This window comes from Mustela nivalis (genome assembly GCF_964662115.1).
Source record: "Mustela nivalis genome assembly, chromosome: 5".
Lineage (NCBI taxonomy): Eukaryota > Metazoa > Chordata > Mammalia > Carnivora > Mustelidae > Mustela > Mustela nivalis.
The window spans coordinates 57,430,927-57,446,626 of NC_139024.1; the positions used below are offsets into that span (position 1 = coordinate 57,430,927).

The following is a 15,700-nucleotide window of genomic DNA, read 5'->3' on the forward strand; positions in this document are numbered from 1 at the left end:
CCAGAAATTAATCTTCGTCTTCCACGGTGCTTCCAAACTACCCTTTAGCAAAAACTTACTCATAGTCACCCTAAACTGAATACAGACTAGACTCTTCCTCTTCATGAAATGTTCCTAGGGCTCTGCCTCCAGCTGTCATAAGATACAAAGGAAGCAAGTGCCACCAGTGAGTGTGTCACATGAGCAGTTCCACAGACGCCCCTTGTACACGAGCACATGCAGGCTGAGGTCCTCATTCCATCTTTTTTGGTGCACCCACAAACTGCCCCCCCACCCGCATGCCCACCACCACGTCACCAGAAGATTTATTTTTTAATTTCACACACTCTTATTTGTACATTCATTTTCTTCGACAAACATCTTTCCATTCCCAGACATGCCATTCATTGTAACTATCTGTTCATTCACACAAATGGAGCCGTCATTAATACAAAAAGTCATGGGATAACTTAAATTCTCTTGTCTCAGAAATACGCAGCAAAGGGTACCAACACATCTCTAACTCATCTGCATATAAAGTGCCAAACATTAAGCCATAGGATGTTTTTTTTTTTTAATAAAATGAGGAGAATGTTTTAAAATTAAGATCCTTTTATAAAAGGAGCAAGGCAGGGACGCCTGGGTGGCTCAGTTGGTTAAGCAGCTGCCTTCGGCTCAGGTCATGATCCCAGCGTCTTGGGATCGAGTCCCACATCGGGCTCCTAGCTCAGCCGGGAGCCTGCTTCTCCCTCTGCCTCTGCCTGCCATTCTGTCTGCCTGTGCTCGCTCTCTCCCCCCCTCTCTCTCTGATAAATAAATAAAATTAAAAAAAAATAAAATAAAAATAAAAGGAGCAAGGCAGTGAAAAATCATGCAAATTACCATAATGGGAAATATCCTAAATAAAGGCAAACGCATGTGTTTATCTTTAGACAAACAAACTGAAATAGGCTCTTAATAAATGCCTTCTTTAATACTTCTTATGAGCCACAACATTAAATTTCAGCAACTATTTTGAGAGGCATTTACCATGCATGTCATAACGTGCTTTATTATTTTAGTCAGTAACCTTTCTTTGTGGTGCTGGTTGCCATAAGACAAGGAATCTTGTGCTAGTTATTTTTATTTAGAAAGATTTTAAACATCTTCATTTACATTTATTTCTACAGTTTTGCTACTCACGAAATATTGCGAAGAATTTTGGCTATGGTAAGGATATATCCCAAGATAAAATGTGCCAGAAGACATTATTAAACCCTCAAACAAGTCTGCATTTTGCTGATGCTCACATCACGTTCATTCCACACCTCCTTTGCTCATTGTCTAAAAACTGTTGCCTCCTCAAATGCACAGCCTGGGTATCTTCTGAGTTTAACACCATTACGTAAAGTTAAGCATCTGTGAGCATTTATAGGTCAGGCTTCCAGTTGTTTAAATCATAAAAAATAATCCATTCTAGCATTGGCCCACATTTAGAGCCCTCTCTAACCCCCTGAAAATGAGATGATAGCTAAATATTTCTTCAGATAACATGGACAGTACCCTCCCGAGATTCTAGATGATGAGACAAAAGCACATATTTAACCTCCATACCTGTTGGGTCACCCTCATTACCAAGTCACAAATATATTATGCAATGAATAAGAAGTAAGAAGTGATATAAGTAAACACAGATTTTCACTGAATTAATCTCGAGGACTCCACCATACAACACCCCAAATAGCCCGGATACATGGGAACACGTTACAGATAAGTCTATTCTCAAAAGGTCCTTTAAAAAAATTTTTTTGGTACTTTTTATGTGAAAACAGTTTTAAACTTAAAAATAATTCATAAGAATAGGAGTAGTTCTAAGAAAGCTACTACACCCTCTATCCAGATCTACATACTTGTGAACACTCTGAGTTTCAAGAGAAGAGAATTCCGAGAAAGGACTCAAAAAAGGTCATCACACTGAATTTCATAATGGCAAAATTAGGGTCCATGGGCAACAGTCAGTATCTACCCAGAATGTGCACACACAGCATCGCATAGGCAACAGTGCGGAGTAACGTAATTTCTGCCCTTGAGGAGTCATGTGATTGGCTGGGACAGGAGAAGACATGACATTGGGTCATGAGCTCAAAGGCATTTCAGAAGTAATAACAGTCAAAATGATGTGTGAATGACAAGGCAGATAGAAGTAAGTAGACATGAAACTGTGGTAGACAAGGGAACTGTGCCATTAAAATCAGTTTTAAAACCAAGTTTTAAAGGATAAGGTCTGTGACTGGCAAGACAAGGTCATTCTGCACAAAGACGGTAACTTCAAGGGCACTAACGCAGTTGTCCTTGGGGGCAGGGCAAGAGGACAGTCATGCTACGTGCGATTCCTCATACATTTTTGTAGAGGAAAGGTTTTGTGTTAGCACATTTCGCATAGCAGAAAAATCTGAATCTCAGACTGCATGTACAATCACAGCTATCAAGCTAAAGACATAAAAGTAATACCTCCAAGCCCAATGTTCTTAGTTGTAAATTAAGCCACAGAGCCTTTGCAGCTTTTATATTAAGTATGTTATAATAAATGGAGAAAGGAACAACTTCATATTAAAAGGAAATGCCCTTATAATTTAGGATTCAATAAGGCTGTGTGACAGAGCTTAAAATGACAAAAACAGAACAGCTATGAGCCTATAAGTCTAAATAAACAATTATTATTTCCATAAAACAAGGTGTTTTTCCACTCTTACTAAGTAAAATATTTTAGAAATCTTATTTCCAGAAACCAGTGTTTCACAGGGGAGTACGGATCTCATAACCGAATGAAGTAACAACCTCACCCTTGAACGGTAATCAGTTTGCATGTCACTGCATCAGAAGAGCACCATGGAACTAAAAATGCTGGGTGCAGGGCCCCGCGCACTTGCCTGCAGCTGCTGTGTGAGCTCCCTCGCCAGCACAGTGTCCTGAAGAGCATTCTCCCGCTGAGAGGCATCCGCAAGCACGTTAACTGTGGTTTCTGCTTCTTGTATCCACTTTAGGAAGTTCTCCAGATCCCGGCGAGAGGCCTGCACTGTCCTCAACTCCGCTTCCAAGGCACTCTGTCTGTCAGCAATGCTGCAAGGAACAACATGACAGGCACGTCTCTATTACTTACTGTGGGACAGTCTTCATCACGCACACCAACAAACAGCCTCCAAGGAGCCTTTATCAATTTAAGGACCTAATGTAACTGGGACATTGATTTGAGTATGTGTCTTGAATAATCCTTCATGGGAGGAGTAATGTGAATAGTGAGAAGAGACATATAAATATTAACAAAATCACATCCAAATCATAAAATAATTATGACTCCATTTCTGTATATTGTTATCCCCCAATGTTTTATTTCAGTATCTTCATATAGTGCCTCACACTCAGAGGACATATCACTAAATATTCATGCAATGAATAACTAAATGAATTCTAGGAAGCAGTAAAATCAGAAGAAATACTTAAGATAAAATGAAAATAATGTAAAGGGCTTACTTTACTATTTTAAAACAACACAGATCAATACAAACTGGTTCTTTAAGCTGATTTAATAATATATCTGAAAAACAATGGACAATCAAGCTTTTATAAAACCTTCATTAACTCTACATCAAAATTAATACACAGAAATATGGAGTTGTATCATTTAAGAGATACACATACATGTAAATTTCAATTTTAAAACTTTATAGACCTCAAAGCTTCAAAAGAAGAAAACAAACAATTTTAGGTACACCTGGTGACTCGGTCAGTTAGGCATCTGACTTGGTTTCGGCTCAGGTCATGATATTGAGTCCCACATAGGGCTCTGCGCTGGGCATGGAGCCTAGTTAAGATTCTCTCTCTCCCCCTCTATCCCTCCCTGTGTCACTCTCTCTCTCTCTCTCTCTTTCTCTCAAAACAACAACAGTAACAACAAAAATTAAAAATGGAGACTAACAATTCACCCTAGGGTGTTTAAACCCAAGGGAATTGAAAACATGTATCTACACAAAAACTTGTATACAAGTTTTCAGAGAGCATCATTATTTATTATAGCCAAATAATACAATCAACCCAAATGTCCACTGATAAAGAAATGGATAGATAAAATATAGTATAGCCATACACGAATTACTCAACCATAAAAAGGAATAAAGTACTAATAATTGTTATAACATGTATGAACCTTGAAAACATGCTAAGTGAGAGAAACAAGACACAAAAGGCCACATATTGTGTGAATCCATTCATATTTATATGAAATGACCAAAAGAGGTAAATCTACACAGAGAGAAAAGAGATTAGTTGTTACCTAGGACTGGAGTGGAAGGCAATGGGGACTGACTGATAATTGGGTAATTGGTTTCTTTTGGGGACGATACAATGTTCTGAAATTAACAGTATTGTGACTGCACTACATGGTGAATGTACTAAAAACCTCTAAGTTGTACACTTTAAAAGGGTTAATTTCAAGGTATATGAACTATATCACAATGAAAAGTCAGCATGTGTAATATGATCTCATTAATATATATTTATATATATTTTCTAGTTCACCCATTCATCTATCTGTACATCACACATCCATCCACCTGTCTTATATACAGGTCTGTATATATATATATATATATACATATATATATGTATATATATAGATAAAAGGACAAATGTCTGGAATGTTAACATTAAAAGTTATTTCTAGGTGCTGGGACTTAAGGTGGTTTACTTTCCAATTGTACTTTTTCTGTATTCTTTGAATTTATAATGAACACATATCTTCTACATACAACAACAAACACAGTAGGTAAAATATTTAAATACAGATCATCATAGAAGATATATGGATGGCAAATAAGCACATGAAAAGATACTCCGCATCATTAATCATCAGAGAAATGTAAATTCAAACCACAATGAGACATCACTCCATATTAGAATAGCTTTAAGAAAATGACTGCACCAAGTGCTGTTGAGAATACAGAGTAATTGCCACTTTCATACATTTGCAAGAGGGAGTGTAAAACGGTACCACCATTAAGAACCAGTTTGGAAGATTTTTTTTATAAATTTAACCATGGGTGGTGCCTGGGTGGCTCAGTGGATTAAGCCTCTGCCTTCGGCTTGGGTCATGGTCTCAGGGTCCTGGGATGGAGCCCTGCATGGGCTCTCTGCTCAGCAGGGAGCCTGCTTCCCCCCCCCCTCTCTGCCTGCCTCTCTGCCTACTTGTGATCTCTATGTCAAATAAATAAATAAAGTTAAAAAAATAATAACAATAAAGTTAACCATGTAATCAAGAACAATCCAGCAATTCTACTCCTCAGTATTTACTCAAAAGAAATGAAATCACACACTCACAAAAAATCCATATGAAATTCTTTATTCATAATAGCCCCAAACAGGTAATAACCCAGATGTCATCAAGCAGTAAACAGATCAGCTGTGGTGTGTGCTGTCTATGATGGAGTATTACTCAACAGTCAACTGCTGACAGATGCAACAACATGGAAGGAATCTCAAATGTGTTCTGCTAAGTGAAAAAAAGCCAGACATGAAAGCTATCTGTTTCTATTCATAAGCCACCAACTTCACCTGAGCCTTTAGCTACTAAATAAACCTCCAGTAGTGTTTGGCTGACTACAGAATAAACCCAAATTGCTTTTCCTGAATCTCAATGTCCTCCATAATCTATCACTAGTTCACTTTTCTAGCCTATCCCCCAGTTCTGTCCCATACTCTGTTCAGGTCATCACGATATGTTCCTTTTTCTCTGGGATAGTCTTAAGGCTGAACCCACGCAAAAACTTCATGTACACATAAAAATGCCCTTTTGGGGCATCTGGGTGGCTCAGTGGGTTAAGCCTCTGCCTTCGGCTCAGGTTATGATCTCAGGGTCCTAGGATCGAGCCCCACATCGGGCTCTCAGCTCCGCAGGGAGCCTGCTTCCCCCTCTCTCTCTGCCTGCCTCTTTGCCTATTTGTGATCTCTCTCTCTATGTGTCAAATAAATAAATAAAATCTTAAAAAAAAAATGCCCTTCTGACCACCTCCACTTACCAAAATCCTACAGATCCTTAGAGTTAAGGTCTACCTTCTTTAGAACATCCCAGACCAATTAGATTTCCTTTCTCTGAGTTCATAAAAGGTCATTACTCCTCTTTATATAGAAATTAATCATATGTTCTCTGGAATAGCCCTTGGATTGTTACATGCTTAAATTTTATGTTGACGGTATTATATGGGTTTGTTTTCTGTTCTTCTGTTCCACAGACTCACTATGGCAGAAGCAGTCTTACATATCTCCATATTTCAGAGTCCTTATTCCAATTTTATAATAAGTATTTACAGAATAATGACAATCTATTTAAAATGTCTTTAAACTTACCTCCCAAATACTAGTTTTCAAGAAGCTACTAAGAGATGACCTCCACAAAAATCAGTTTGTAAATCAAGGAACAAAATAAAAAGATAGGAGAAGCATAAAAACAAGAGATCCAAGAGAGGGAGAAGCAAACAGGCCCCAGCCTAATGGTAAAAAGAGATCTCAGAAGAGACTGTGGTGCATTGAACCAGGTGAGGGCTGTCATCACCGTTCAACTGCTATGTTTTCTTATTTTAACTTCACAAAACTAATGAAGGATACACTCTGAAAAAAACAAGGAAATAACCCAAAAGAGAAAAGAAAAACAAATAAAAACAAACAAACAAACACACATGAAATCCAGGAAACAGGGATTCTAAACCAGGAGAAAAGCACAGATTATCCTTAAGATTGTGGCTCTGCAGCAGGCCTGTAAAGTATGCCTACAGAAAAACTGTGTCTAAGAAAAAATATTAGAAGTGATAGACTGCTTACTGTGATTGCTTTGTGGTAAATTATACCGTCAGACCTTTGGCAAATGTGAAAATTAGTAACAGGTGCAAAGAAACCTAAGTACATAAAAGCAAGGCAATTGCTAACTTCAGGTGAAAAAACAGAGAGGAAGCAAAATTATAATAAACTTCAGTGCTTGGCTGGTAATGATGTTTAGACACACATAACAATGTCAATACTGAATACCTGTTTATCTAAAAATTCGGCAATAAGATGGTATAGCCACTCTAGAAAACAGTCTAGTGATTCCTCAAAAAATTAAAAATAGAATTAACATATGATCTACCATTCCACTTTTGAGCACACATCCAAAAAAAACCTGAAAACGGGGTCTTGACATGGTATTTGTGTACCCACATTCATAGCAGCATTATTCACAATAGGTAAAATGTGGAAGCAAACCAAGTGTGCATCAATAGATCTATGGATTAGAAATGTAATACACACATACAGTGGAATATTATTCAGACTTAAAAAGGAAAGAAATTCTGACATCTGCTACAACATGGATGAACCTTGAGCACATTATACCAAGTGAAATAAGCTAGTTACAAACATACAAATACTGTATGATTCCACTTATATGAGGTACTTAGAGTAGTCAAATTCATAAAGACAGAGAGTAGAATGGTGGTTGCCAGAGGTGGGGAAAAGAAAGAATAGGGAGTTATCATCTAATGAGCACAAAGTTTTCACTCTGCAAGATGAAAAGCATTACAGGGATGGACAGTGGTGATGATAGCACAGCAACATGAATATTTAATACCAATGAACTGTATACTTAAAAATAGTGAAGATGGTAAATTTTTTGTTATGTGTATTTTACCATAGCAAAAAACATTTAAAAAAAGTGAAAAAAAATTCAATGATGAGGAAGGAAAGAAAATGGTAGCATGAGAAACCTGTATGTTTACCAGAACAGGATATCCATAGACAATGTCTAATACTGATGCTTTGGAAGATAATAGGATACTCATTTTATGTAGAATGTGGAAATGTATAAATGACATAAGGAAAAGCCAAAATAAGAAAAAGTAGTTGCCCCTAGGGATGGAGACTGTGGTGAGTAGTGAGAGAACCAGTATATTCCGTAATAAACCTTTAAGTACTTCTAATTTTTTAAATCATATATATGTATTTCTTTACTTTCTAAAATCTAGAAGTTACCCACTAGAATTTGGGTGGTTAGTGGTGGGGGCTGGTGTTTTATCTTCCACCTAACCCCACCCATGTTTTCAATTTTTTTTTTAAGATTTTTTAAAAATTTATTTATTTGACAGAGAGAGATCACAAGTAGGCAGAGAGGCAGGCAGAGAGAGAGGTGAAGCAGGCTCCCCACCAAGCAGAGAGCCCAATGCAAGGCTTGATCCCACGCCCCTGGGATCATGATCTGAGCCGAAGGCAGAGGCTTAACCCACTGAGCCACCCAGGCGCCCCGGTGTTTTCAAGTTTTAAAACATCAACTGAAAAAAAGAGTATTAAGAATAAACAAAAAGGTTGTGCTAAAAAGGTAACTAAAAGCAAAAAATTAAATGAGTATACACATGCAATTAATCAACAATAGGCAACTCTTAACACTCACTTAAAATTAATGACTATGAAATTTGGTATAGTCAAACACTTTAATTTTACACAATCTGTACCATTTATTTTTAAGACTATTCATATGTATAAAATAGGTTATGTGGCAAACAGCTAAAGTAAAAGCAGATCATTATAGATTAGCTCTATTAAACCTTAAGAATGCCCAGACTAGAAGCAAAAGGATGTAATGTCTGAGAATCCTATGGGGTTATTTACTTATAAAAATGAAGCAATTATTTATCCTCACTCCAGAGCTTTACTTTTTTCTTTAATTTTTATTTTTTAATTTAAATTCAATTAACTAATTACAAGGAATTATCAGTTTCAGAGGTAGAGGTCAGTGACTCATCAGTCTCATATAATACCCAGTGCTCATTACATCCCATGCCCTCCTTAACGTCCATTACCCAGTTACCCTGTCCCTCCACCCCCCAGCCCTCTAGCAACCCTCAGTTTGTTTCCTAAGATTAAGCATCTCTTATGGTTTGTCTCCATCACTGATTTCATCTTGTTTTATTTTTTTCCTACTTTTTACTTCTTTTACCTTAAATATCCATCCTCCCCTCTCCCCATTCCCAGGAACCTTCCCCTTCCAACCTAATTAATTTTCACCTTCCTTCCAAAACTTGTTGCAGACACCTTCTATGGCACCTCTGCCCACACACGGCATGATGTCCCTTACCCTATTCACTGGCCATGCTACTGTCACAAATCACCACCTCGTGGCTTAGAGCAACCTGAGTTTATCATCTCACAGTTCTGTCAGTTAGTTTCTGAAACAGGGCTCACTGGACTGAAATCAAGTTGTCAGCAGGGCTGTGTTCTTTTCTGGAGGCTCTAGAGAGTTCTTTCTCCTTGTCATTTCCAGCTTCTGGCTGGAGGTCACCCACATTCCTTGGCTCCTGACTGCTTCTGCCTTCACTTTTAAAGAGGCATGGAACAATCAAGCCCACTCAGATGAACCAAGATAGTCTCTCCACCTTTGGAAGACATTCTGCCACTGCAGCCCATCTCCAATCATGAGCGAAAGGGACTATCTGGTTGTCTGTTTGCAGTTTCTGAATCATCAGTGCACCTGGTAACCCCAGGGCCTACACACAGTAGGAACTCAAGTATGTACTGAATAAACTAATTAAAAAAAAAATCCTTCCTGCAATATTTTAAGAACAAAGTGAGGTATACATACATAAATGTTTCAAGATATTGTAAATACTCAACAAATGATATTTTCCCTAATCTTCTACATGAATTGAGTGAAATATTGGGAAATTAATTTTGCCTACATCATGCAAATGTGCAGTTTAGTAATAAAGGTCCTGGAGAATTTTTTCAAGTTCACATATATCTGGGTGTCAGATTTTTTTTAAATCATGAATACAATCAATTATTAAAAATAACAAATACAGAAAGTAAACTCTATTTACACCAGTCCAAACTATCTTCATATTATTATAATATACATTTTAAAACCTTATAATCATCATGTACATTCATTTATAGTCTTATTTTTCAACTATAATTTCATACAGAATTTCAAATAGAATATAGCTTAAAGGTAACATACCACACATGCTAGTCCTCTTAAAACTAGATCCATTGCTAGAGTATGGTATACTGGACACTACAAAACTCTTTTATCCATTTTCAAAAAATTTCCCATGATTTATTATACAACCATAAGGCCAAAAATAATTGCAAAATGAGAGGTTCAGGAATGAGTATGCACACTTTACCGCACAGGCTAATAAATTACCTTTAAGCCATGTGCACATGGCTCTCAGAAGAAAATGACCTAATTCTACCACCTCTGCCATTTACTGGTTCTATGGCTTGGGATAAATCACTTCAAATCTCCCTTTTTTTATTTTTTTCCATCCTTAAACTAAGTTGCTTGGACTAGAGAAGTAAAGGATCCATTTCAGAGTCTCCAGGGGTCCTTTGAAAACCACATAATCCATCACCAAGATTACAAAACGTGCTCCACTCTCCACTCTCCACTCCCACCTCCATCCCTCACTTCAAATCAAGAATCCCTCACTGTCATCAAGAATCACTGCACGTTGGGGTGCCTGGGTGGCTTAGTGGGTTAAGTCTCTGCCTTCAGCTCAGATCATGATCTCAGGGTCCTGGGATTGAGCCCCTCATCGGGCTCTCTGCTCAGCGGGGAGCCTGCTTCCCCATCTCTCCCTGCCTGCCTCTCTGCCCACTTGTAATCTCTCTGTCAAATAAATAAATAAATAAAATGTTTAAAAAAAGGAATCACTGAATGTCAATAACATATTACTGATGGGGAGAGATGAGGACAGGGGCTGGGAAGTACTCGTGTGCCAGTTCCCAAGATCACATGTGGCGCTGAACTCCCATTTGTCTACAATTCTCAGGGAAGACTTTATATCCGGCAGTTCAGGTTGCTACATCTCAGGATCAGAAAGCCAGAGGACGTTCTGAGAAATATCATAGGAGAATACAGGGGTAGGAGCGCTGTTATGGGAGGCGGGGGGGAGGGATATCAAGTTTAGGGAATTGTGGCTACTAGACAAAGGCAGAGATTTCTTTTAAATCTTTTTAAACCTATAAATCATAAAGAATAAGGATAGGCAGAAAGCAAAAAAGATAACAATATTTGAAGTTTAGAAGGGTAACGTTAGCAGAAACAAGAATTTTTCTTGAAGAAACAAAAGTAACGGACTATAGAATTCTTTGGGACAAGAAATGGTGCACACTGAAAATGTAAATAGCTTCTCATGAAAGATTTGGGGAATCCATGGGTGACAGATTTATAATAGTTTATCTTAAAGGGAACTGGGATTTTTTAAACATAAACTTTCAGCTTTTTAAAAGATTTCTGCTGTAAAAGCAGCTGATATTCTACAAAATAGCTTATAGTTATCTTGTAGCACAACAGAACGTGGCCACCCATCTAAGTGACTTTTTTAATGGTATTTTAAAGATGTTATATAATACTTGATATTTTTTTTTTATAATTTTTTTTTTAAGATTTTATTTATTTATTTGACAGACAGATCACAAGTAGATAGAGAGGCAGGCAGAGAGAGAGGAGGAAGCAGGCTCCCCATGGAGCAGAAAGCCCGATGTGGGGCTCGATCCCAGGACCCTGGGACCACGACCTGAGCCGAAGGCAGAGGCTTTGACCCACTGAGCCACCCAGGCGCCCCAATACTTGATATTTTAAGCAACAAGATATATTATTAATCCAGCGCACATGTACTTATTATAATTGGTCAACAGAGTAAATGCAACCAGGTATCTTTTTTTTTTTTAAGATTTTATTTATTTATTTGAGAAAGAGAGAAAAAGAGACAGAGTGTGAGAGAACACAAAAGGTGGACAGGGAGAAGTAGACTCTCTGATGAGCAGAGAGCCCAATGTGGAACTCGGTCCCAGGACTCTGAGATCATGACCTAAGCTGAAGACAGATGCTTAACCAACTGAGCCACCAAGGCACCCCTCTTTTTTCTTTCTATTTTAATGGAAAATAATACCTTCAGAAACCCACAGATATGTGTTGCTAAATTTTGGTATACTTAAAAGGTGATCTTTACAGTTACATGAGATTTAAATATACTTGTCTCTTTTGAGAGGAGAACACTGGCATCAGAAGTTTGAGTGGCATGTAGAAAACTTACAATGAAATAATTCTTTAAGCTTTTCAATGGATGTTTTCACAAGGTAATTCTGTCAGTAAATAAAATAACATTTGGCTAAAAAATGTATTAAATCACACTTTGGGGAAATGCAGTTGATTTGATGAAGAATTAGTACCTGCAAATACACCGCACAATCTGTGGTCCTTTAGGAGACCCAGAGATTGGGTCATCATGATCAAGCACTTAAATATTCACTCCAGGGGATTTAAGGAGACTGTTCCAGGCTGCCATTGCCACACCAACTGGGAAGCTCAAGAAAGAAGCCCCCACCAGCCCCATACCCACTCCTTGATGCCTGCCCCTGACCTTATATAACCCAAAGGAGCAGCTCTCCCTAGAACTGCTGCTGTCAGTAAGCAAATATGTAAGACCACAGAGCTATTTCCATGGCAGAATGTACATTACCACATCCTATTTCCCTTTTAGCTATCACTACCAAATATCCAGTGTTTCCTGGCCAACAGATATAGGGCTGTAGCTAATACAACTCCGTGCCTTCCCCAATCTGCTCCACTTCACCCCCCCAAACCTTTTTCTGTTATGTCCAGAACTCTGTTCTATGATCAGCAGACCACAGATCAACTCCTTCACCTTATCCTAAGTGAAACTGGTTTCCTTAGGACCATGAGTTCCCCTTGAAAACTTCCAAGGACACTTTTTTCTTTTTCCTCACAGATCCTATATGCCGCAGGTAGTCATTGGAATAAGGGTCCTCCTCCTTGCTTTTCACTGCTGTTTTCCGGCCATTGTCCTCCCACCTTCCAGGCAAAATCCTCCTCTTCCAAAGCACCAGATATTTATCCATGACGTTCATAGACTGATCTCCAGGCCCATGGTCACTGCGTGATAGTTCTAACAGTTGCTCGCTACCTTGAAAGTTAAGTAGTGTCTGTAAGTCAACTCAAGGTCCACCTGCCAAGCCACAGTGAGGGACTGCAGCACCCAGCAGAAGGGACGTCTGAGACCAGATCATGGACTAGGAGCCGTATCTGGGTCCACTCTTTTACAACCCCTTCCTCTCCCCTGCCTCGGATCTTCCATCTGCATTCTTTCTACTTGCCTCTGAGTCAATGAGCATTGCTACACATTTATTATTATAAACCACAAACAGGCAGTCATCACTGCCCAGCAAAATTCAAGTTCCCCCAGGAAGCTCTGTGCCCCATCTACCAGGATTCTGATGTTACCTGTGATCCTATTCAAACCTGCCTCAGCCCCACGTCCAACCTGACTCACAGCATATCCCTGCATCATAAAGAGAGCAGACTCACTGCAGAGAATTGTTCATCTTCCCACCACTTAGTGATCAATAATGTATAAGATATTCCTGATAGCACAAAATTACATTGTCTCATTTCCTTTACAATATCTCAACATAGTTAACTAGGTTGTGTATACGTGTACACTAACATATACATATACATAGGCACTCCGGGGCTAACCAACACTTCAGACCCAAATCAGGCATTCACACTTCAAAAGTTACTACAAACACTTTTCAACTTTCAATACATCTCAGTTTACATTAAAAAATGTGTTACCTGGCATTAAGAGATACAAGGGAGAAAACGTTGCACAGACGAAAAGAGCAGGGGTCAATGTACATCAGTTAGTTAAAAATGTTAGAGACGGGCCTTTTGTTTGCAGAATCCAACATGCTGGGAGCTACTGTGTTTCAGAATTAAGAATTTTCTGCACAATAAAAAGTTATTCTTATGAATATATCTGTATGACATATTACACATAGTAGGGATGGAGGCAGCAAACATATTAACATTTCTACAGCTAGGAACAAGGCTATTTATACTAAGCAGGATAAATAAAGACTATAATAAACAGCCTCATGTCAATTCAAAGTTTTCTGTTATCAGAGCTATTGGATTTTGGCATCAGAGATAAGAGAACGAGGCCCTGTAGCTGTGAATGGCCAAATTACTTAGGCCAATTGCAATTCATACAAAACATTTCCTTTGAAAGCTGATATTAAACTTCACACATTATGCTGCGATGACATTATTCCATGAGCAAGTATAATAACCCTTTACCGACCCCCCCCCCCCAATTTGGCTGCCAATGACGCATATACTGAATACGGCTGGAAGATTAAGAGAGCCCTCATAGACAGCCTCTTTGTGACCACGGTAGAGGGCACAACGGACATATAGTGAAGAATGCTGCATTATTCATAATAGAGGCCTCCATACAATCTTTAATCAGATCTGATTTCTTAACTCCACACAGATAAGAAACAGTAAGTGGAATCACAGACAGATCTGAGAGGTGGGTACACAGAGCAGTCACCAGCCATCACTGACATTCTGATAACAAAGGAAGAAAACAAATTATTTTTAAAGGATGTAAGAGCCCGACAGCACAGTTAAAAAGGTTTGGATATCAGTCTCAGCTCTGCTCTTTTGAGCTGTATGATCTCGGGCACTCCTTAACTTTCCTCTGCTTCAGTTGATTCACTGACACAGCATTGATGAACACGTTGCCTGTCTCTTATGGTTTGAGGATTAAATAAAGGGATTAGCACAGAGCCTGACAATGGGAAGACACCCAATAAAATTCATACACTAAAAATAAAGCAGAAAATCTCACAAAGCATGGCAGTCTGAATAAATTTACTACCAATTCTTCAGAACTCAGAGCAGGAAGAGCATTATCATAACTTAGCACAGAGAAATATCATCTTGGCCACACTATGTGACTTTGAACATGTCATTCACTGTCTCTGAGCCTCGGAGCCTGACATTAGACCATGCACTCTCAATGGAGGTGAGAAGTGGTTCTTCAATGGGGCAGGGTTGGGGAGGGGAGTGGAAAAATCTACCCTTTTTATGTATGAAGCACAACTATAAAGTATAGAAACAGACACACAGTATACTCATGGTATGAAAATTTCATGGGAATGGGGATCTAACAGGGCTCTTTGGGGCTGATAATGTAAAAATGTTGAGAAACACTGGCTTAAATGCAGTGTAAGCCTGTGGATAGCTCTTAAAGCTCTTAAAGTTTGTTGACTCTCTCTTTACAACAGTAATGCCAAGAATTTTTTTTTTTTTAATGTTGCTTGTAAGTTTATGTGTTTTGTTTAAGGCAAGGAAAGATTTGTATATTCTAGAACGGTCCCCAATTAAAACAGTTAAAAATTGTAAATATCACTGTGTTTAAAAGTGAAAATCCTTGCAATACATAGAACCCCCAGCTGTCACTCATGTAAAGGATCCTGTGAGCTACAGTTTTGCTGTATTTTCTCTGCTTTATAGATAGCAATATACCTAAATCATGTCTAAGTTTTAATGTTGATGTATTTCCTCTGAAAATGCAGTAAGAAACTAGAATAAGCACAATGACTTGTTACTACCATAAAATTGCAACACTGTGCTTGTCTTAACTCTGATAAATGAAAGATCACCTTGGAATATAATTCATTTTTAATTGCCTCTTCCATCTAATCTAACTACTGCTGTAGGCTGTCTTAAAATATTTACAAAGTAAAAGCAAAAAAAAAAAAAAAAAAGAATTTGAGGTGCTAAATAAAGCAGGTTTCACATTCCTAAGTGATCAGTTTTTCTGGTATCGTTTACAACAAAAACAAA

The 15,700-nt window shown here is 38.3% G+C and overlaps 1 protein-coding gene across 4 annotated transcripts in view; it reads right to left on the bottom strand.

Annotated features, from left to right (window-relative positions):
• UTRN (utrophin) overlaps nucleotides 1-15,700 on the bottom strand; it is a 507,070-nt gene that overhangs the window by 232,253 nt on the left and 259,117 nt on the right. For all 4 annotated transcript variants that reach the window (XM_082730779.1, XM_082730780.1, XM_082730777.1 and 1 more), the window contains one exon: nucleotides 2,889-3,078. In XM_082730779.1, the coding sequence (XP_082586905.1) occupies nucleotides 2,889-3,078 (190 nt within the window). The remainder of the gene's footprint in view (nucleotides 1-2,888; nucleotides 3,079-15,700) is intronic.